Source organism: Camelus bactrianus, chromosome 12, assembly GCF_048773025.1.
Source record: "Camelus bactrianus isolate YW-2024 breed Bactrian camel chromosome 12, ASM4877302v1, whole genome shotgun sequence".
Taxonomy (NCBI): domain Eukaryota; kingdom Metazoa; phylum Chordata; class Mammalia; order Artiodactyla; family Camelidae; genus Camelus; species Camelus bactrianus.
In genome coordinates, this window is record NC_133550.1 from 1,875,109 (window position 1) to 1,899,534 (window position 24,426).

General features: G+C 43.5%; 1 protein-coding gene across 1 annotated transcript in view; it reads left to right on the plus strand.

The window, feature by feature from the left end:
* LOC141579334 (trafficking protein particle complex subunit 9-like) overlaps nucleotides 1-24,426 on the plus strand; it is an 83,676-nt gene that overhangs the window by 25,656 nt on the left and 33,594 nt on the right. The window contains exon 5 of the mRNA XM_074374500.1: nucleotides 3,291-4,061. Coding sequence (XP_074230601.1) covers nucleotides 3,682-4,061 — 380 coding nt within the window. The 5' untranslated portion in view covers nucleotides 3,291-3,681. The remainder of the gene's footprint in view (nucleotides 1-3,290; nucleotides 4,062-24,426) is intronic.

Consider the following 24,426-nt stretch of genomic DNA (forward strand, 5'->3'; position numbering starts at 1 on the left):
ACCATAAGTTAACTTGTTACATTCCATGAAAAATCTGGTAGGAATTCTAATCAGAATTGCAATGAATCTGTCTATCAAAATAGGAAGAATTAATGTCTTTATGGCATAAACTTCTTCTACCCATGAATATAACTGGGACCCTATATTTTCATCTCTCCAGAGCCTGGCCCATGGGAAGTCCTCACTAATTGTTGGGCTTGTGAATGATGAGATTCTATACATCATTAGTTGCAACTGTAGCCTTTCACAGAAGAGAAAATTAACCTCAGTGAAGCCAAGTGACTCTCTGATGGTCAGAAAGAGTGACAGCCAGTGCTGGAGTGATCTAGTGGACTTGGTGCTTGCAACCAAAATTCTTCAGCAGCTACAGCTAAGGGGATTAGAGTGTTCTTTTATTTTTTCTTAATGGCGTTGCTTTTATTTTTACTTATTTTTTTAAATTAATTTTTTTGAAGTGTAGTCAATTTACAATGTTAGTTTCAGATGTACAGCAGAGATTCAGTTATAAACATATGCATATGTATCTATATATCTTTTAGATTGTTTTTAGTACAACTCATTACAAGAAATTGATTATAGTTCCCTGTGCTATATAGTAGGTCCTTGTCATTTATTTTATATTTATTAACGTGTATCTGTTAATCCCCCCTTTCCTGCCTGCTAAACACAGTTGGCTTTCTATGTCCATGAGTCCATTTCTAGGAGCAACATTTTTCTTAGTAATATATGCTGGTTGGCTGCTTTCAGTTTCAGTAATTCCATCTGTGGGTGCTTTTCTTCTGGTGGCCTTTATGTGGTTTGTACACGTGGTAATATAGGTCTGTATTTGGGAGAACTCCAGGCCTCGTGTAGTCCCTGGTACAGAGTTCCCACTGAGTTGATGCTTGAACTGGGAAAAAAACATAGTAAATGTTGGAATTTCCAATATGGTTGAGACTTCCAGGTTTCTATAACCTGCTTAGCCCACCTTAATATTGGCTGCACCCTTACTTGGTAATTTGGTGGAATTCCATGGTATGGTGGTGTAGAGACAGGGCCTTTTATGCTTATTCTCTTTCCTTTTTCTAACACTCATTCTCCTGGGTCTCCCAGATCCTCCCCCAGCAGTGCCCAGGGCTGGCTTGGTGCTGCGCTGAGGATATATTTATTAATAAGGACCTTTCCTCATCTCTTCTGAGCCTCCATTTTTTTCTCTGCACAATGAGGTCTTAGACTAGATATGTGCTTTTCAGTTTCTTTTAAAGCCATGTTTCCTTTGAGAAACAGAAAATGCAAATCACTCCTCCCATCCCAACCCTTTAGATTTTGATACAGCCTCCAAGGAGTGACAAAGCACTTTGTGGAAAATTGATGTGATTGTGATTCCAGGTGGCACAGAAAAGACTCTTCAGAGATTTATTGCAGGGAGAGGGCAGGAAAGGTGCAGTATGTCACACTTTCTAGTGTGAGCACTGGAGCAGTGGCTTGGATTTAAATACGGTGTCTGACGTGGCCTCTCTCTAATCATGTACAATGTGATAAACTTCTCTACCTCAGTTTTTCTTGATGTGTCAAGTTTGCGTGATAATATTTTAGGGCTTTTGTGAAACATTATACACATAATCCATTGGTGTTTCGGTAGAAATAAGACCTGCTAGGGATTCAGGGATTTGTTTAAAAAAAAAAATCTTGCCCATAGCAATCTGTCGGTGTGTATTTTGAATTTCCTGGAGGGTGAGGGTTGAGTCTAAAGTCCATCGTGGGACAGGTGGCCCATAGTTTTCTGTGCACCTGATTGCCCCCTCCTCCCCAGTCCTCTTCCTCAGTCCAGGATTAAGTTCCCTAGTAGATTTACACAGAGGTCTTGTGGAAATGGCTTTTCATTTTATTGTTTCACCAAGAAGGGCTGCCATCATGATCTCTGTGGTCAGGTTTTGAAGGGCTGCCATCATGATGTCTAGTCAGGTGAAGGCTATGCAATTGGGAGTTTCTATTTAATAAAAAGAAAAAAATTACAAATAGAAAATTAGAACAAGGGTGATGACAGGAGCTCTTGGAAGTGGGCACCATTAGTTTTGTTAGCTTCAGGTGCAGTGGCCTCTTGCCACGAGGACCCATCCTCTTGCTCTGAAGTTGGAGGGACCAATGGGTTGAGTGGGAATGTTAACTGAGTGTATCTCATGTGCTGGGCATTGTCCTATTTGTGCTTTGTGTTCCTTATTTGAGACAGTGAGCTCATTTAACCTCAATAGCCTCTTTAAAAAATTAGACTTTTTATTTTGAGATATAATGTAGATTCCCATGTAGTTGTAAGAGATAATATGGAGAGGGCCTATGGACCCTTTGTATAGTTTTCCTTAATGGTTCCAACTTGCAAGTTTGGGGTACAATTCATTACTGACTCACTAACAATTTGAGGTTTGTTTTATTGCCCTAATTTTATTCACGATTAAACTGGGGCTTAGAGAATCACACAGGCCTGACCAGGTCACCCACATGGTTAGTGTCGAGACGGGTGGAACGTGGGCTTGGGATTTCCAGGCAGTACCATTATGATGGTCTGTGGCAGGGAGCAGCATTCATTTTGCTGGTTTATTCATTCATTCAACAAACATTATTGAGTAACCTCTGTGGGTTAGATGTTTTCATAGGGTTATCTGATTCTTCAGCAGTCCTGAGAATCAGGTATTGTTTATAATTTTTAATCTGAGAAAATTAGCTCTAAGAAATTATAACCCCCCCAAATGAAATATAGCTCATAAAGGAGCGATACTAAATTTGTACAGTCACCCCTTTTTATGCAGGTGGTACCCTAGGCATTTTACATTTGCAAACTTCTGTAATCCAGATATATTCATGTAAGACAAAGATTTTTTTTTTTAATTGAAGTATAGTCAAGTTTACAATGTTGTGTCAATTGCAAGGTTTTTTTTTGAATTTTGAATTAAAAAATATTTTTTCAGGAGGGTAATTAGGTTTATTTATTTGTTTCATTTTTTAAAATGAGGTACTGGTGTTTGAACCCAGGACCTCGTACATGCTAAGCACGTGCTCTACCACTGAACTGTACCCTCCTCCCCAAGGCAAGTTTTCTTATCCATTATTCTGAAGCTTAGGAGTTCAAATAAATTGGATAGAAAACCAGATCTTTTGATCCCACTGTAATCCTTTTCTTTATATTCTACTGAAGGAGGTTGGGGAAAGCACTTCCTTTGTTCACTTCCTTATTCAGCATTTTTCAGCAGTGACTTTGCATCAGGGCCTTGGTAGGTGCTTGGAAACAGAAAACAAGAAATGACCCTTCTCTGCAGGGCAGAAAGCCTAGACCAAAAGCTGGGTAATGTGATCCGAGCTACGGTAGCCATTTGAAGACTCTGAGGACAAACTGTACCCCCGGATTTACTTGAGCTTCCCTTGCCTTCTGGTTGGTACACACCAGGTCACAGCAACCCAGATGGGCCTGCAGCCCACAGTACAGTATGTACCTCGATCTCCTCTCCCCTCTCGTCAGGGCCTGCAACATGAGCATCCCTGACTACGTGCAGTGTGCTGAGGACCACCAGACTTTCCCCGTGGTGGTCGAACAGGTGGGGATCATCTCAGAGGAGAATTTCTTTTGCATCTATAAGTGAATCACCTTGGTGAGTCAGATCAGTCCGTGCGGCTCCCAGTGGGCAAACTGTATCCACTACAGGCACCACTATGCGCCCAAGAATGGGTGGAGCGACTTCCAGACCCACCGCAAGGTCTTGGGCCTTGTCATCATTACTGACTGCCTCTCGGCCAAGGCTTCGAAAAGCTCCACGTGCAGAGGAGCTGTATGGCACCACGCTCTATGGCTCTCAGCACTTTGACTTCTGCTGCATGGGGAGGTGGCCGAGCAGCCGCGCACCAAAGTGGCCTTCAATTTACGAGGAATGCAGGGTGGTGGAGAAGAGGATCAAGGACTTCACTGAGTCACTCTTCATCTTGCCCAAGTCCAAGAGGCTGGACTGTGCATCCGACAATTCTGGGGACAAGATCCTCCTTCTCTGCATCCCATTTGAGAAGGAGGACATCATGGGACTGGACACAGAAAGCAGGTAAGTTTACCTGGAGGCCAGTCCACCCTGGCTGTGTGCCGGGTTTCTTCCCTACATCCAGAAAGGGATCAGCAAGGAAGAGGACTCTCTTGTAGCCAAGGGTGGAGGGAGGTGCAGCCCGCCGGTTTACAGACATTTAAAAGTGAATCCGCCTTTGTTTCAGAGAGATCCTTTTAGGGTTATTGTGGACACTTACTCCAGGTTTTCAGCCAGGACCCTGGTGGGACCCCTGGAGTTGCTGTCCAATAGAGTAGCCACAGCCACTGATGCTAGGAGAGCTGGGGAGGAGGCTGCTCTGAGGTGAGATTTGCTGTAGGTCAAATGAACATCAGACGCTGAGACTTGTCTAGTAAAAAGAATGTAAACTATCTTATCACTTCCTATATTGATTACATGTCAAAATGATAGTATTTTACATACAGTAGGTTAAGATTTGTTCTTAAAATCATTTTCTAGTATTTGTTTTTTGTTTCTTGGTTTGTTTCTTTGTTTACAGTTTTAAATGTGGCAACTGGGAAACTTTCTTTACATGGCTCTCATTTCATTTATGTTGGGCAGCCTGTCTTAAGATAGTCTCATCCCTTTGCTTGTAGATGAGATGCTGAATCCCGAGAGGCAGAACGAGGCGCTGGTTGAGCTGGGGCTGGAGCCGCTGTCTCCTGCCTCCCAGGCCCAGCACCTGTTCGGCTCAGGCCCTCTATTCCTGCCCGACAGCCAGCATGCCATGTTAGGACATCAGAATCACCGCCAGGGACCTCCGAATGAACTCCTTATGCAGGGAAAGGCGTATCACGGAGTATGGGAAAGAGCAGGGAAATGTTCATCCTCACTTTGTCCCTGTGATTAAGTCAACGGCCCCACATTGTCTCGGAATTACAGACGAGCTCTTCTGGGCTGCCTACCCCCCCACCATCTGCTCTGTTTCCCCGTGTATCTATAGTGCTGTCCTTCGTGCAGAAGAGGGTGACATGCCTTTGCCGAGAGGTGGTCCCCCTTTGCTGGGGAGAGTGAGGGAAGCTGTGTGCCCACGGCCTACGGCCTCAGGCCTTGAGTCTGGAGAGTACTCATGGCGGTCTGACAGGTGACGGTCGGAGGACCTGGCACGGCTGCCGGGCCCACTGTGGAGGCGGTGCTCTGTGATTCTTGAAATTAACTAAGATCAGATTCTACTTTCTGGTTGTTGGTAAGTTGGAGGAGAAGATGCCAGAGAATTGATAAAAAGAATGTCCAGACCAGCCCTGTGAGTGATAGGCACAGGGGACCCGAGTCCCCCACGTGTGTGAGGTGCCTAGCGGGCTCTGGATGAATTTTCTGTTCCTCCCGGACATAACTCTATGGCTTAAGGAATGGGCAAGGCATGTCATGGCCTGTACTTGTCCTCACAGGGCCCTGTGATCTTCATGCCTGCACTCCCCTTCTGCTCCTTGGAGACGAGGTGTCAGGTTTAGGAGCCTGGGCACTGCTGAGGGCATAGCTGCCAGCACCATGCTACACCGAGGCTGGCTCCGTTCACCTCACATGTCACCTCCTGCTGAGCCCCCAGGCGTCAGTCAAGGTAGGTCCATAGGTGCAACATACGCAGAGACCACGTTCTCCCCCTGGACAGATTGGTTGGTGAGCAGTGGAAGCCTAGAGCCCTGCCCCAGCCCCAGGCCAGTGCCTCCTCTTTTGTCATAGGAGGCACTGGTGACATTTTTGCTCAGCAACTGCTTGGCTCTGACTCTGCAGACCCACCAGAGAATGCCAACTTGTTTTTGCCTTTTGAAGTCTGCCCTTGGGATTTGGCGGAGTAGCTGGATATGTGCTTAGCCCATAGTGGTTGACACTGTCACCATTGTTTACCCAGAACCTCGTGTACCAGGCATGGCTCTCGGCATCAAAATACAGCAGCGCATTAAACCTCCCTCCTGGTGGGTCTGTCTGTTTTGGTACCATAAGGGCTCAGCCAGCATCTTAACGTCAGTGAGATAACGTGGCCAGTGAGCTCGGGTCAAGCACATTCTCCTCCAGTCACTTTTACTGAATTTTTGCTTTTACTATTCCACAGTCATTAATTTTTTAAACAATGCTTTGGTACAGGAACAGCCTAATTCTCTCCTGCTACTCTTGGTGGAAGTGAGTAAAACTGTCCAGCCTGAAATGCGACCACAATTTGTAGCTCAAAATCTGCCTAGACGCATATAGGTGGAGTTTTGGTTAGGGGCGCTGATCATGTTGGGGTCCCCCGGCAGCGCCACTCCCCTCAGGCCCCTGCCTTCCCCGGAGCAGGAGGTGAGTGTGGGTCTCACCGTCCCAGCATCCCTGGCCTCACACACTCACATAAATTCTTGTACATGCTGTCAAAATCATTTTTGTTCTTGTGTGTTTCTAATTTTCTCTTGTTCCTCTTTTCCTTTTTCTTTATTCTTTTTCTCTTGTACTGCCAAGTGAGCATGTTGTTGCGTCTGAAAATGTGGGCTGTGCACACCCTGCATTGGAAATATCCAGATTGCCCTTCACCAGCGGTCACTGGTGAGAAAGTGGCAGGCTCATGGGTGTGCAGCTGCAGGGGACGCTGTTGGAGGAAGCAGTCACCGTTTACTTATTTAATTTTTTTTTTTTTTGCATTCAACATCCCTGTGCCATTTACTTTACTTTGCCTTCATAAAGTGGCTTAGGGGGGTCTAAAATCCATGCCACTCTTGTGTTCCCTTTACGAGGCTGGTTTTTCTGAGTATCAGGAAAACATGGCCTTCTCCTAAGTAGCTGGCTCAACTGGATCTTGTTGACACAGCGACCGCTAAAGGGGACCGTAGCTTCCTCTCTTCTCCAGCCAGTGGGCATTCAGAGCCGGGTCTGTGCTTTGCCTCAGCAGCCGTGCAGGCCTCCCTGCCCCGGCCTTTAGTTTTAACCCATGTTGGCATAAATAGCTGACTCCGTGTCTGTTGCAGCTGATGTCCACCACTGACGGCCGTGTAGTTAGTTTGCGGTAGGGAGTCTGCAACACCCCAGCCAACCTTGAAGGAAGATGTTTTGGCCGACCTAGGACCTTGGATTCTCACCCCCATCATGCTTCATCTCACTCGGTGGAAGGGTTTGGCCACCAACGTCATGCTGAACATGAGGCCTTGTTTCTCCTTTCATGCTCTGGTCCAAATGTGGACACTTCATTTATCACTGAATTTGTATCGCTTGAGACAGGCCATAATATCTGAATGAGTCCATCACATTCTGGGTGGGGAACAGAACAGAAGTAAGTGTCACAATTAGATGGAGTCTAGGCTGTCCGTGTTGGCTAATGCTGGCTGGGATCTGTGATGGCCGGGCTGTGCCCTGGACACAGGCCTTTCCCGTGGCTCCCGAGAGCCCAGGGGTTGGAGTGAGAACAGCCTTGCCTGGGTTCCTCCATCCTCATCTGCTCACTGGCAAGTGTGGCTGCTAATTAGGAGCTCCCCCAGACCTCGGGCCCTTCAAAGCTCAGACCACGGGAGAACCTTGAGTCCCTTCTCCTGGGCCTCCTTTGTGAGAATCCAGTGCCTTCTGAGGTGACCAGCGGCAGGAGATGCCTCCCCCTCCAGGGAGCACCCTACGGAGGACTGTTAATCAGTGTACCATGCTGTGAACTTGGGGGGTTACGGCCATGGTCCCTGTAGAACCACATTTGAGATGGGCTTAGTGACGGAAATAATAGGACTGATTCCAGGGCAGGGATTAGGGGAGGGAACGTTGGAAATTGAATGTGACCTCAAACACATTGTTGGGTGCTGGGGCTGTTACTAAAATGGGGAGTCTGGGAGGTACCTGCCAGGAATTGAATTCCAGAGTAAATGGTGAACATGAGGCATTTTTAAGATGCCATTTGTCATCCAAGTTAGGACTTCAAAGAGGCACTCGTGTGTATGAGATTGTGGCTCAGGTGAAGGAGCCGGACTATAGATACACGTTGGGAATCGTCATTCTTAGCTGGTGTTCATAGCCTTGCATGTGAATTACATCATCTCGAGAGCTGCAGACTGAGGCTGAGGGGGGACAGGGCCCTGCCTGGGTTGGAGGAAAGCCCAGACCATGCAGCTTTGGTGTGTCAGTCAGCGGCATTTGCGATTTTCAGCCTAATGCCATTTATCTTTAAGGGGCTGGGGTGTGTGCAGGGCCAGCCAGGAAGAAATCTGAAGGGAGGGTCGTGGCCACGTGTGTGTCTTGGGAAGATGCAGAGTCTGCAGGGTCCTGGAGGGTAGAGTTCTTAGAAGCTGGGGTTGGAGTGAGGAGTGGGCAGAAGGTAGTCACACTCACCTGTGAGGGAGGGTGGAGTCCTTGGGAGTCCACACCCTACCGGACTCGCTTTCCCATGAACAGAAGGCAATCATACAGAGTATCTGAAGTGAGAAAGGATGGGTGCTGGGAGGGGAGCCAACCTGGAGAATGGTGCTTGGAAAGGTCTGGAATAGTCTCCCTGGAAAATAGAGTTAAAAATACCCAGAATCTTAAGAACGTTGATAGTGACTGGGGAGGAAGCAGTTTTTCTGGCCTCCTAAGGGTAAGTCATGTATCCGGGGATACACAGAAAAATCGGGCATTCTGTTCCGTGGTTTTGATCCTTACCGGGGGAACAGTGCAAGTTTAAAGGGGGAGAAGGGCAGCGGAGGGAAACTAGCCAGGCCCCGTGTCAGGTACCAGTCGGCCGCCCTACTTGCGTGTTGAATTCACATCCATGCTTCCCAGGTGGGCGGTGGCAGCCCCCTTTTGCAGATCGGGAAGCCTTCTCAGAGGGTTAAGGAATTGGTCCGTTTAGTGGCTAGTAAATGCTGCAGCAGAATTCAAGCAAGGCCTTGTCAGACTTCAAGGGCATGTTTTCTCTACTAATTCCGGTACCTCCCTGTTGAACCTGGAATGGTGAATTGGGTCAGTTTTGGAGCCTTTCAGAAAAAGTACGATTTAAGTGCCTCAGGACTGTTTCACAAAGCTCAGCGTTCTTTGATTTTTCTGAAGCACCGCAGTGCTTTTCGCCCCACAGTTGTTAGGTTTTCTCCATTCTCGATGACGTGGTTGCAAATCACGTACAGGTGCAAAACCAGACTTAGCAGCTTCTGAAGGGAAACTCTCCAGTTCTCCCTTGATCGGCTTTCTTCCACGGGATGTAACTATGCTGCAGCGTAGGCCTGAGTTTTACTTATGGAGTGAGGGTTTAATATCCAAAGTTAGCATAAAATGGTCAGATGAAGAAAATCGACGTTGACAATTTATTTTTGGGTTTCATTAGACAAGATATACTATCAATTAATGACCCATATAGCAAATGAAATTGACTACAGAACATTGCATTTCTTACTTTCTATTTAGAGTTCTCTTACAGAATAAGGTTGCCTGCTTTGGAACATCATCTCCACCACCACGGCACCTATCAGTGTGTTGGTGTGATTGCATTTACGCAGTGAATGTAATCTGGTCTTCCTCAGCCCCAAACACTCCAGTGAAGAATCACGGGCTGTAGCCATCTCTTGGTCACGCAAATACTTCTAAAATTATATGATGCCAGAAAAGAAGGAAGAGAGAGAGAGAGATTGCCTTTATCAAAGTTCCTTTCAATTCTAACTGCAAACTGTTGTTGAGCAGCTCTGTTTTCCTTTGGATATGAATATATACATTTCTTTGCATGTAATCTTGGTTTTGGACTAGAACACCAAGTTCTTGCTGTCCACAAGCCACAAAAACAGTAGCCAAATTGCACACGTGTGAAATTGTTTATACTTTTTCCTGAGAAAGTATCCTTGAATTTGGGACTTGGGCTGTGATTTTTGCTTTTTGCTTCCCGCACCCCTCTTGTAATCTCTCACTCCTTCCCACGTGGCCCCCAAGAGTTCGTGGTCTCAAAGGAGCGGGCAAACACCCAGTTGGTCACCATGTACTGCTGCTATAGATGAAGCCCAACCAAGACCTAAAGGACATTATCAGAGAGGACTTCCTGGAAGAAATGGACTCTACATTCATTTGTGAGGACAAAGTGTCAGCCAGGAGAAGTAGTCAAGAATGTGGCTCAGGTGGCAGGTGCAGCCCGGGCAGATGCCTGGAGGCTTTTGGCGTGGGGAAACGGGGAGAGTGCCCTGTGTGGTCCAGGGTGGAAGGTGCCCCTGCTGGTGAGGACACTGGAGAGAGTCCGGGATGGAGGGCTTTGGAAGAGCTTGGGTTTTACTAGAACTGACACAGTAGTCAGTGAAGGGTGTCATCAGAAAGTGACCCTCAGGAAAGGTAATTCTGGTTTTTCTTCTGATATTCTACAGACACAAGGGTCGGGAAGGGTGAGAGTAGGTATGTCTGTCCCTTTGAGACCCACCCCGTCATTCATTTATTCATAACACGTGCACTTCTGTGTGTCTAGGGGAGAGAGGGTGGAGCCACATTAGTAAGCAAAATGTATTTGCTTCTTGTGAGCTTAGCATTGTCAGAAGTTGACTTAGCCTAGAATGTTCTAGGAATAGAGGAACAAATTGTGGTAGTTGGAAGGAGGGAAGGCTTCCTTGGGAAACAGTCAAAATGAGCCTGGAGACAAGTGGGAAGTAGGAGCAAGTCAGGGGGCCCCTGAGGTCACTGGGGACCTGTGTACTGAGGTGAGGCTGGGCAAGCAGTGTCTGGGGTGGGGCTAGAATTCCACCAGGGAGCCTCTGAAGGGTTTGAAGTGGGGGTGATGTAATCAAATTTGTGATTTGGGAAGACTGCTGTGGCTCTGTGTGTGTGTGTGTGTGTGTGTAGCAGGGAAGAGGGGAAGGGTGCCACCAACAGGGGGGGTCATTAGAAGAACATTCACAGGCTGGGAGAGAGGCGTCGGGACTGCTTGGGGACGGCAGGGGCAGTGTGGATGCCGGATTTCCTTATGGGGAGGGCTTGTTAGCAGGGCGACCCTAGAGGCGACTTTTGGCTGGAAGAAAACAGATGGAGGCTGCCAGGTGGACTTTCGTCTTCTCTCCTTCCCTGCCTTGTGTGATGATCTTAGCTCAGCCAGCTTTTGGAAAAGAAGAGCTAAGTTCCAGGGTAGCCCAGGACTTTGTTGAGCTCGTTCGAGTGAGATCTGATAGGATTTAGGTTTGTGTTCAGATCTGCATGTTCACTTAGCTAGAAACGTCCCGTCATTTCGATTTCTATAGGGGTTTTTATTCTTGATAAAGATTGCTTTCTTGGTGAGAGGAAATTTAATACAGCTGTTGGCTTTCTCAAAAAAAAATCATATCTTTTAAGAACTTTAATATTCAAAACAATAGGAATATATTAAAATTTTAAAGTAAGTCTTTGGTGCAGTTTATTTGTTTTCTGAGCTAGTGTGGAGTTAGAGCCTTTGCATTACTTAAGAGCACATACTTGTCAGTATTTAAAGAGCTGTTAGTGAGCGCCCCAGGCCCCACCTCTCAAAACATCATTAAAGGTTGCTCTGAAATAGTGAGGCCATAAAGGTCTTATTTGCAGAAACCAAACAGTTGGTTTATAATATGCAGCATAGCTCCCTTTATAAAATAATAATAGGTTCAAAATTAAGAAAGTGGAGGATAATTGATTTTTTTAAAGCTGAAACATAAACTTTCTTGTGCTAATGTTGCAACTGGAAATTTTGAAAAGAAAAATCCTACTGTAATATCATCTACGTGGAATACATATATGACTTTCACTTTTGAAAAGTAACTGCGCGGTGGTTTTTGAAGTCAGGAGAATTCCAGCTCAGATACTGGCAGTGATGGTTGCTGGTTTTTAATGGAAGGGCCTAAATTTGCCTTCTTAGCATTTTTTTTTTTTTTTTTGGAGTGAAAAGTTTGAGTAGTGCTTTGCCAGCATGATTTTGGGTCAATTTGAGGGCAGATGTCGTGTACCAGCAATGAGATATTTCCATGCATTTTATTTTCCGGACATCACCAGGGCACATGTGGGGTTTGTGCCTGCAGGCTGGAATGCTGCTGGACTCCCTGATCCATCACCGTTATGTCCTGGAGCTGCTCCGGACAGTGAATGATTTTCTGTGGCTTCTAGGTAATGTGGTCTGAGGCAGATGATCAGATGTGCAGTTAAAGTACTATTACTTGAAATAAGAGTAACCTAGAAACATGGCTCTAACAATACAGGGTGAGGGAGAATTGGCTGAGCTGCTTGCAGTGGGGAGTCTTCTCAGGTGACTCCCTCACCGTGATTCTTGCCAGTATCCACCCCAGCCCTGCACGGTAGTCCTGCCGAAGCAAGCATGTTCTTTGCTCAGAAACGCACTGAATTTCCTTGTGCCTCTGTTTGTTGGCTTGTTTTTTGAAAGCACGTCTTGCCCTTTGCTTAAATGCCATCCATGGTAGTCACTTCTTACACTCATTCTACTGGACTTCGTCCATAAATAGCTGCTGAATGGAAGAACAGAATGTAGTATCTCCATGTAGTGGAACATTATTCACATGTAAGAGTGAATAAAAAAGAAAAAACAAATAAAGAGGAAAATGAAAAAGGCCACCTGTTCTGGGAACTCCTCCCTGACTGTTCAACCCGCACTTTTCCCTTTGAAACCCAATCACTTATGCTCCACCGTACTCTTTTTGATAGTACTTACTACCTTCTAATAAACTTTAACGGTTTCAAAAAAAAAAAAAAGAGAGAGAGAGAGAGATGCTGATACCACTTCAAAATGGACAAGCCTTGAAAACAGCATTTTAAGTGAAAGGAAGCAGACACAAACGGCCACATATTGTTGATTTCAGTGATCTGAAATGCCCAGAAAAGGCACATGCAGAGGCAGAGAGCAGGTGATGGTTGAAAGGGGCTGGGTGGAGGGGGATTAGGGAGTGACTGTTAGTGACAGGAGGTTTCTTCTGGGGTGATGAAGTGTTCAGGAAATAGATGGTGGTGAGGGCTGCACAACTGTGAGTGTGCAGAAGACTGCTGAGCTCTGTCTCTGGGAGTGCCTGTTGTTGGGGCGGCTTTATTTTGTTCTCATCGTGCAATGAGAAGACTCATCTGCTGCTGTGGCCGTTCTACTCCCGTGAGTGGTGAGGGTCAGAGACTTTGTAGAGTCATGTTTCTTTTTTTTTTGCCCCTTGCTGAGTGTAGGCAAAAAAGGTTTAAGCCTGAGAAAGTGCTCCATCTGCAGAAATGTCTTTTAGTTTTGCATGGTGTAAAAATCTTGAGAGCTTTTTAATCGTTGAGGACAGCCTGTGGGGGGAAACAGCCCGTGAATCCTGGGTGAGTCCCGGAAGAGCTGCGCGTCCCTCCCTGACACGGGTGGGGATTTCACCCCCGTTCAGGCAGTGAAGGGTCCAGACCCGAGAGCGGAGTTGACAGTCGTGAATATTTACATGAATCCGCTGCTTCATCTTGGATATTAATTTCAAGCTGAGTCAGTATGTGGTGGCAGCCTCATCCTACATCAGGAATTTATAGTATCTGCTCTTTGAGGTGAAGACCTGACAGACTTGACTATTTAACAGTCTCCCTTGAATTGATATCTCAGATTACTTTGTCAAAAGGAAAACAGCAGAAATACAGACGTCCTTTAATGCCAATGTGACCTGGAAAGGGTTTAGTCTCTGTGCCTCAGTGGCCTTATCTGCGGGTGGGGATGATGATAACAGTGCTTCCCTCAGAGGGGCTGGTGAGGGGAGAGTTAGAAGCACACATGGAGGACTTACACGAGATGCTCATGAATGACCTAATTTAGTGCTCTCAGCCTGGTCAGGCCTCAGGAGCAGAGATGTCAGAACAGAGCAGTCCTAGCGGGAGCTCGATCCGTGTTGGCAGGTGTTACGATCAGTATCACCTCTGTGGGTTATCAGGTAGTTTTAAGACTTGGTAATATGAATTCATGAATAATGTTAGAAGACTAGACATCTCAGATCCTGTTTAAATAGTTCTCAAGATTTCCTCTGAGAAATGGATGTTTTCTCCCCATCTTAAATCTGAGATGAGTCTCTAAAAAATTCTGTATTCCTCCATCTTTTTGCTTTAATTCTCCATTTCTTAAAAAAGAAAGTTTTTAAATGGAGTTTATGGGGACTGAACTGAGGGCCTCATGCATGCTAAGCACATACTCTCCCAAATGAGGTATAATCTCCCAAATGATTTTTTTTAATTTACTTTCTTAGTATTCAGAAGTTAGAGGCCTCTAATTCTTTTTCTGGAGACTTGTCCATGAACCTGTAAATCTATAATTAATGGACAAAACTTGGTTTATTAAAAACATCAATAGAACTTTCTGCAATCCATCCAAAAGGAAATGCTGATTGAATTAAAATGTTTCTCCTTTAAGGTGATTTCTCCTTTTTGGTCTAGCTTAATTTATTAACAGCCATCCTCATCATCATAATGACCAAACTCGCTCTGAGTGGACACCTACCTAACACTAAAATGCTTTCCTCATGTTTTACTTCATAGCAGGTGTTTGAGGGTAGGTATCAGTGTCTCCTTTTTTGCAGCTGAGGGATTGAGAGATGGAGCAGCTTGTCCTAAATCACACCCAGCTGGCGGTGGCTAGCTCGGTGCTGGAACCCAGGCTGCACAGGATGCATTCTTAATTGCTCCTCTAATCAGCCTCCCGTTGAGTGGTTACCCGAACTGCTGTGACTCCATAAATGGCCGATTTTTGTGATCTCAGCCTTATGAGGCCTTCAAAGGAGAGACACCAGTGAGAATGTGAGACAGAGTGTCATAAATTAAAATTGTACATTTTCACAAATGTTTAATTCTCAGGTAATTTCTTAAAAAGTTAATTTTTTTAATTTAGTGGTCTGTTAGCACAAAAAACAAAACATTAAAAACAATTATAGTGCCAAAGAGAAGTGGGCTTTGAAAGTCCAACCACTGTTAATGATGTTACTTGTTTTTCTCTAGTGGCCCTTATTGACAGAAAAACTTACAAAGACTGAATTGGTTTTATGTAGTCTTAATATGGAAGAAAAGATTGTCAGTGAATATTATAAGTAAAATCTTTACTCTTTTCTTTCCTGATGGTGAATATGTAAGTTGTTTTCATGGCTTAAGTACATTTCCTTATTTGTGAAATTTGAGTAATATCGTTTAACTTGTCTGACTGTGAGAGTTAGACGCCTTGTATACAAAGAACCCAAGAGGTGCTTAATAAAAATGTGCTGTCAGAATGACAGATATTTTAGAAGGATCAACTCTGAATACTAAAGAGTGTCGCTTATTTCTGATGCATATTCAATATTTATAATATTTATATATATGATATATTTGAATATGGTTTAAAGTAACAAGGATTCATTTTTTTTTTTAGTGTAGTATGAAGTTTTAATGAAACCTGTATCATACTAGTGAGACAGGGACTAGTTAAATTGCCTTAATCAGACGACCTTGAATATTATTTACACAGAATATGTATTGTTACAACTCAGAATTCATGTTGCCGTGTAACCATCCACACAGACATTTAAATTCGTGGGATTCTGACCAGATTCATTAAGTTTAGTAAAATCCACATTGATCATTTTCAGGGAATAAGCTTCTCTCTTTTGTGATTAAGCAAAATTTTGATTTGTTTTCCTGCACTCTTAACAGGTTTAAAATATCAAAACATTGATATAACAAGTCACTTTTATAATAGAATAAAGCTCATGCTGTTTTATTATATAAATAAATGTTTTTGTATTTCATCAATCTTGTATGATATCCTGGCTCTTTGAGAATTATTTTGCAAGATACTTAGATAACCTACTGTTGGAAAAATACAAACGTGACTTTTATGAATATAGGCCTAGTACAGATCTGTTGGTTTATGCTACAGTGCAAGACATGAGGCCTGGGAGAGCTTTGCTGCCGATTGCAGGACAGAACCCATGTCTCAGTTTCCCCTCCTGTAAAATGAAGTGGCTGGACTGAATTCTTTCCTCTTCTAAGATGAGTTTCCATGAACCTATGTCTTTTGTTTATATTCAGGAGTATTAGCAATATCAGATTAAATACTGAATACCCTTCCCTTCCCCCGAAGCAAAGTGCAGTATGTGCTACATAAGCTTTTAGTTATCTGATTCTCTTTTCTGATCCTACAGGCAATTTTTGTGTTGCATCTTTCCCGGCAACCTGGAAGGTCATTTTAGCCATAGGTGGCGCTGTTGCACCTTCTAACAGTCTTAATATTCCTTTTGCAAAAGAAGGCTTAACAAATGTTATTTTGTTTTGATTCCGTTGCTTAGTGCTTCAGAATAGCACAATGTCCATTATGTCTGTCTACCTGGAAAAATTATTCTGCTTATGTCTTAGACTTATTCTGTCATCTCGCTGTGAACATTTCAGACTTGCTGTGCAAACAATGGCAAAATCGGTCTTTTCTTCCAGTGTTAGCAACCAGTGAGCCGGAATTTTATAAAGCAGCTAAGAGCGGCCTCTGGAGCACCTTAAAGCTGAAAAGTGTACTGAGTTCCCTGAGTATTGACCCAGCAGCTGTGTATCATTTGTTGGGAGGTGATTTTGTACATATAAGAAGGGGTGTAGTCTTTTGTCTTGGGTTTGCGTGCACGTGCTGCCACTGAGCCACTTGAGCCTGAGTCAGTTTGCTCTGAGTTTTTCCCTCGTCTGTGAGATGGGGACGCTCGTATCTGCTTTGCAGAATTGTGAGAATTAGAAATTATGTAAAGTGTTTACCACAGTGGGTATGTCAAGAGGGCTCATAATCTTTAGCTGCTTTTTTGTGTGAAGCCATCATTTGAGAGTCTTTGGCAATTACTAAGAAACAGGAAAATAAGAAAAGCTGGTTTTATGCTGAGAGATATTTGAGGAGGTTCCTTAGTTCCTATACCCATAATTAAGCATCAGCAGAGTCAGAACTGTTACACAGTCGCCCTGAACCAACGTTAAGCCACAGAATTCTTTGTTACTTCATATATTTTGGGGCTTAAAGGGATCCAATACTTATACACATGTTGTCTCCAGCAGCCAACTGAGAGATGACACATAAGAGTTGGCAGGCGATAAATGTCTTATTTGTTACTGATGAAGCCACGTTCTCCATGAACTTCAGGGCTGTGGGAAAATGCGTGTCATGATACTGTGTCCCAGAATTAGAGACTCACCCTGTCCCATGTAGCTCTGTGACACAGCGAACCTTCACTTGAGCGGACCTGCCCATTCATACACAAGGCTGTCCTGCCATGGAGCCGAGCATCCCAAGTGCTTCCCAATGGTGATCAACACTGGAGGGAAAGGAAGGGTTTCAAATGCCCTGCTTGTCTTCCCGGACTCACACCTCACTCTGTTAGTGTGATGAGGGCTATCTGTTGGCCAGGGGCCAGGGGTGTGAATGGAGAAGCACTCTCCATGGCCCAGAGGAGTGGTTAGGAGGCATTCCCTCCCTCGGTTTAAACAGGTGGTGGGATGGAAGAGAAGGGTCCTCCCCAAGAGTTTATAAAAGGAGAAATAAGGATTTTCTTTGGGACTTAGACTAGCCAGGAAACACATAAGATGATTAGAAGGGAGACTTGTAAATCACTTTGATATTAAGTTGACATTTGTTGAACACCCAAAATGTGCTACATTCTTTTCTGAGAGTTTTACAGAAATGAATCCTTCAATCTTCTCAACAAGCGAGTAAGGAAGGTTTGATTGTTATCCCAGTTTTACAGTGTGGAAATTGAGGCACACAGAGGGTAAGTTGGCCAAAATCACAGAAATAGTAAGTGGCAGAGCTGGTATTTAAACCCTGGCTTACTGGTTTGAGGCTCCCAGAGATGGGCTTTGGGTGTTTAGAGTTATCTGCATCCCTGAATCTTTGTACCTCTGTGCATATGTTAGCCCAGAAAGGACAGGGAAAGGAGAGTTACACAGATGCTCATAGTCATGTCTTGGCCACTGTCGAGAGTGCATCGTGATTGGCGTTATTTGTTTTCCAGGCAGTAGATCAGTTCTTATAACAGAAATTTAGTCCATTGAGTTAATCTAGAAACCCTTCCTGCTCTGTTTCTGTCCATGCTTGCCATGTGACTGCCTCCCCATGATTAGGCCATTGAGAAAATGTACTCATGGTTGAACTCTGATATTTCAGTCTGGTTCATAGTTTCACGTCTTCTGTTACATTAATAAGTTAAGTTTCTGGTTTTCTTGCATCAGTGTGTCATGAGTTTGGTTAATGTGAAACAAGTCCATGGGAGCCCAGGGGTGATGACGGTATAATTTCTGAGCACGTTGTGGCACTTCTACCCTTGCAGACCTGGCGGGAGTATGTCCGCCTTCCTCACTGATTTCCCCCAACAGCAGGGTCCTCTCCCACCCCCGCATGTGAGGCTGGGAGCCCTCTGAGTAGGCCAGTCAGAGGCCAAGTCCACCAATCAGAAAATGATGAAGTACCTGGAAGTGGTTTTAATAGAAGAAAAGGGTTTCCAGGTAGTCCAATGGGCTGTTCGAGTCCGTTTGGTGAAAAGCTGTCCAGTGTCTGTGGTTGAGGTGCTTCTTTGCTGTTGAAAAGCCTGGATTAGATGAAGGGATTTTAAAAAGCAGAAAGGAGTGATTTCAGGTGGTACGTCCACACCGGTGAGAAGTGATGGATGACCACCTGTGTGAGGCATAGACAGGGTCTTACAAACTTCTTAAAATAACTTTAAAAGCTCTTCCATATGAGTGCATTTCATATGGGGTCCAGTTCATCACTAGTCACCCTGAGAGGGCAAATAATTGATGATGGCAGAAAGAACACGGAGGCATCAAAAAGGTCTCAGTCATTTTCCCTTTTTACAGGATGTGGCAAAGTGTAATATATTTGAGCTGGTTTTTCACTGAACAATTTTTAGTGTTTTCTGCGACTCCCCAATGCCCCAAGGTTCCATGCAGCTGGGTGTCCCCTCAGAGCAGGTCTGTCAGAGCTTGCCCTGGGTAGACGCGGTGTCACGGGGAGCAGGATGGTCAGGGTCCGCAGCTCCTCTGAGCTCCGTCTCCTCATCCGCAGTGCCGGGATTCTCATCCATGTCTACTTAGTAGTGTTGCTGAGAATCACACGTGATGGTTATCAGGTGTGATTTGTGATTGTCTCTGTGATTGGCATATAGTCAATATTTGAAAGAAACACTTTTTTTTTTACTATAATTGTAGCACATAGATTGCAGTGCTTTTTAGTCTGCTTTTTTTTTTTATATAACTTTATTCTTATTTTTAAATATGCACTTATTTTTATTTATTTTTTTGGACGTACTGGGGACTGAATCCAGGACATTGTTCATGCTAAGCAGGTGCTCTACAACTGAGTAATACACACCCTCCTTGTCTGCACTTGAAAATAAATATTTCAATACACAAAATAGCTCTTAAACACCATCATGGGACCTAGTCACTGTATAGAGAGTTGAACACGTATGCTTTTTCAATAAGAATAAATGTTGTTGAGACATACATTTCTGAATCTGTTAATGTGCTTAAAAACGATCATAGGTAGTGATAAACACGAATCTTTGATCCAGTACTTCTTAGGGTCTGTTTTGCCATCAAGTGAAATTACATTCTACAGAGAAAGCTAATTGGATCTCTTTGATATTTGGATGGTTTAGCAGATGATCAAGGCTTTCAAAAGCTGACAGATTTGTATTTTAAACTAACTACAAAGTTATCTTCTAGAAGTTGGAATTCCTAAACTTGTGAAGTGCCCAGTAATCCAGGGGGTATGTGTCTGTGTCTGTGTGAACGTTTGTGTGTGTGACTTCAGGAATCTAGAAATAAGTTTCATATGGACTTCTGATACCTTTCTCCTACAGTTCAAGGTATAGGCATATATTTACACAAATAAATTGATATTCTTTTGTCATTTGGCATATTGGTGGGAATAAGAATTTCTCATACTTGTTTCAGAAGGGTTGGGGAGCATGAGCTCAGAAAACGGGAGGAGAAAGAGGCAGGGAGACACTTCACACTTTGTGCAGGATATGAGAAACAGTAGCTTTTTTTTCTCTTTTCTTCTAAAGCAAACTGGCACTGAATTGTAACCTACTATTACCCAGAATTGCTTTTCTGATCAGATACAAGTGCCTCAGATTTTTCAAGGCAACATGAATGATGAAATGTGTTTTAGCAGTTATCATTAAAAGTAGTTTTATTTTTCAAGTAGAAGGCTATAGCCTGTTCTTCCAGCGGTACATGAAGTCCTCATTGATCTATGTACATGATCTATGTGCTTAGTTTCTTTGTTTTTTTTTTTTTTTTTTAAGTGCTTGTTTCATTGTGGTGTGAATGAATGTTTAAAATTTCTGGATTTTGATCTTTAGAACATGCTGATTTGTCAGAGCTGTTAAAAACCTGATTGTTCTTTGGTCCTTGTTTGTTGGGGCACCCTATTGATTTCTGTTGTCTGTTAAAGCGGGAAATGCTTCCTCTAGCCTGCAGATCATTAAGTGAATGGTTTGCAGTGTGCCTTTAAAATTATTTGAATGCATTGAGCATGTTTGTCCAGTGAATTCTGAATTAACTCATTCTATTGACTTTGCTTTGGTTCTGTGGCTTTTGCTCCTCTCCACAAGAATTTGAATTCTCTGTTGCATTTTGTATACGTGTTCTTAACAGGGGAAGAAATTTTGCATTTTTTACAGAGGTGGCTTTTCCTATCCCCTCTGAATGCCTTCTATAATTGATACAATAGTAATCTGTTATTGCAGTGCATAATTCTTTCATAAACTATTTTTTGGCATAATCAGAAACAATGACAAAGTATGATAATAAAAAATATGAAAACCTTCCTTCCTTTGAAGAATAGAAATCAGGTGGTCAGGCTCACGCATGCTTTGTGCCTGACACACTTACTCTCATGTCATTGTGTATCATGATTCGGAGATGGAGTTGCTCCAGGTTTATAGATTTTTGTTTTAATATTTGTGTTGAATTCTTTCTCCAGGCTGATGTTTCCTGTTGCTTTTGTGGAAAGAGTAGAAGGGAAACAAATCCTTTGTTTTGTTTTCAGGAGGCCTGAGTTGATGAGAAAAGGGTTGAGGGTGGGCTGAGGAAAAGAGTGACACTCCCTCTCCTCCCGGCTGAAATTGATAAACAAAGAAATCAATTAAGTGTATCGGTATTTGACCAATAGAAGTTAGAGAGCCCAAAATGGCTAGATATGCCCAATGGAAATTACTGAATTCACCTGCAGAATTATGTGCTTTACCAACTAGAAGCAAATTAGAGCAATCAGAAAAATCAGTAATATAATGAGATATAAAAGGAATATTATATCTTTTATTTCTGAAACTTTTCTACGGTAAGTTGTGTAGAGCTAAAATTAAGTTTCAAGCACCAGGAGTTAAGAGTGTGGGTAGTTCTGTAGGATCGTTATTCACGGATGTGCCTAGACCCTGCTAGAGTGGCTGAAGATGGCAGGAAAAGACCCAGAGGCAGGATTTGTCATCCTAGGGTGTCCTCCATAATGGTTCCATGTGGGACCCCATGATTGGTTTAACAAATTGTAACACACTCCAGCCTCCTGTGAACTTTAAGAAGAAAAATATATGCTTAAAAACTGCTTTGCAAGCAAGTGCCTGTACATCCTCACTCCAGTCTCCTTGCCTTAAAAAGCAGAGACAATGCTTTGCTTGCATAGATGAGCTTTTAGATAGCACTCTGCTGGTTGCAAAGCATGGACCGAGGCCCTCAGCTATAAACGCTGAGCTTGTGTGCTGTTAGATAGTCTATGATCCCCAAAACAAGGACCTGGCTGGTCTGGTGGTCTGCTTTGTAATTCACATGTCTAAAAATGTATCTTGCTCCCCTCACCCCATGACTTCCCTAAAGATACACTAATCCTTTGTACTCATTGTGTATTCTACAATCTCTGCTTCATACTGTCTTTCCCGAAGTTCCTATTACTATCACACAACTGTTAATGAATTTTTCCTTTGATTATACACAATAAATAAGGGTGCAATTGAGAGGCTCGTGGAGTTGGCTCCCTACTCCCTCTCGATTTATTGACTTTTTCCACAGAGACTTGAATAATCATTCCATGTCGGTAAGAATTCTGCCAGCCAACCCACAGTTCCAGGTGAGAAGGATGCAGGTTTATATCTCCTACCCGATGGAGAGAGAGGAGAGAATTGAGATATGCTCCCCCATGGTCCCTTCCTGTCCCACGGCCACTGCAGTTCACCTGCAGCCTTCTGGCCTCTGCTCAGAGGGCCTCTGTCCCAGGACTGACTGCAGCTTTTTCTTCCCTTGTCAACATTTCCTGTGCCTTTCAGAAGTTGGTCTCTTCTCTGCAATTCATCCCTGGTAGATGTGATGGTGGTCAGCGTGCTGGTGGGCAGTCCTTTGGGGACTCCCAGGAGACATGCTGATTCTCCTGAGTCTCTCAATCGGGGTTACAGAACAGTCGAGCACCGAAGGAAGCCCATTCACGTGAGGTCAACAGAGCATTTTATCACTTTCATTTTATTTTTAAATTTTCAGTGGAGAAATTATTTGTAGCAAACTGTTCCAGATATTCGGCCGCCTGCTTTCCTCACCACCATTTCCTTGTTGGCTCTGGTGCTTAAGAACCAGGTTTCTTCTCTGGTCATTTGTAGCAGCTGGGCTTGCCGAATCCTTGATCTGCATTTGAAGCAGAATGCTTCTTCCTGATGTGAAACAGATTTTCTTATTTCTGAATATTTCGTGTACACTCAGCAACTGTTTCAAGTGAAATGCTCTTGTCCAATTTCGGTTAACTCACATTTGCTTATCTCCTACTTTCATGCTGAGGGCAGTTTCTTCTTCCTCTAATAAAAGTTAGCAATTTGCATTTACTAGGGAAGGTACTGGCCCGAGGTGCTTTTTTTCTTACCAGTTTTAATACAATTCACCCATTTAAATATACAGTCGTTTTTACTCTATGCCCAGAATTGTGCATCCCATTTAATCTTAGAATATTTTCATTCCCCCAACAGGAAGCCCCGTATGCATAAGCAGTCATTCCCATCTTCCCCATCCTCCCCCAGCCCCAAGGAGCCACTCTTCTCTCTCTGTGGATTTGCCTGTGCTGGACATTTCATTTAAATCGAGTCACTTCATGTAAGTTTAACCGTCTATTGTGACTGACTTATTTCACACTGAGTAACGTTATAAAAGTTTGTCCACGTTGTGGCCTGGGTCAGTACTCTATGCTTTGCTATTGCTGAATAATATTCCACTGTATGGCTGGGCCCCACTGTTTACCCATTCATCAGGTGATAGGCAATTGGGTTGTTTCTGCTTTTTGGCTGTGATGAGTAGTGTCGCCATGAATATTCCTGTAGGAGTTTTTATGTGGATATTTGTTTTCAGTTCTCTTACGTCTGTGCCCAGACAGCAGAGTTGCTGGGTCATTCAGAAACCAAATGTTCAACTCTCTGAGGACCTGCCAGGCTGTTTTCCAAAGTGGCCACGCTGTGTTACGTCCTCACCAGAAAGGGCTGTGCGCTCCGCTTCCTCTGTGTCATTATTAGTGCTTGTTACACTTTTTTTTATTATAAGCTATTGTTGTGAGTGTGAAGCGGTTTCTCCTAGTGATTTTGACTTGATTTCCCATACAGCTAAAGATATTGAACATCGTTTCTTTGTGCTTATTGGCCATTTGTATATTTTCCTTGAAAAATACCATTTCAGATCCTTTATTCACCTTTTAATTGAGTTGCATTTTTATTGTTGAGTTGTAGGAGGTACTTTTTTTTTATAGATACAAATTCCTTATCAGATAAATGATTTAAAAAAAATTTCTCCTGTGTGTTGTTTTTTCACTTTCTGGATGGTGCCCTTTGAAGCAAAGTGTTAAATTTTGATGAACTCAAATTTATCTCTGTTTTCTTTGTTCCTTGTGCTTTTGGGGTATTATTTAAAATCTGAGGTATTTTATTTAAAATTTTATATATAAAATAACTTAATTCGTAGGACCGTTCTAGGAGATGGGTGCGGTTGTTGTCCCCAGTGTATGGATAGAAGACTGAGATGCAGAAAATTTCTCTGAAATATCAGTTTCACAGCTACCCAGTGCTGTGGGAGTTCAGGCACTCATGTTCGTCCCAAACATCTGTGATCCTCACCACTATGCTCCACTACTGCCTGGAATCGTTAATGAAAACGTCTTTCCTTTTTTGATTCCTTGTTAGTTTGTTTTCTCATTGGGGACCTCATCTCCTCATTTTCCTTTCGGATATCAGTGTAGATTTATTTTAGGTTTCATGTAGTCAGAAGTATTTCTATCAGTTAACTTCTTTATTACTCACTCTCCAGTGATGATTGTTGCTAGTTGACCTAATCAAGTCATGCTTAAGTCTTTCCTTCTCATGACACTAAAAACGGTCATGACTTACAGAATGCTAAAAGCAGAAAGTACTTGATTGATTTTATTTTGCTACCCAATCAAACCAATCAAATAAAAACCCACTGTTGACACAGATTATAAGCCCTCCAGGATAGGGTCACTGTCTTCCTTGTGTTCCATTTATTT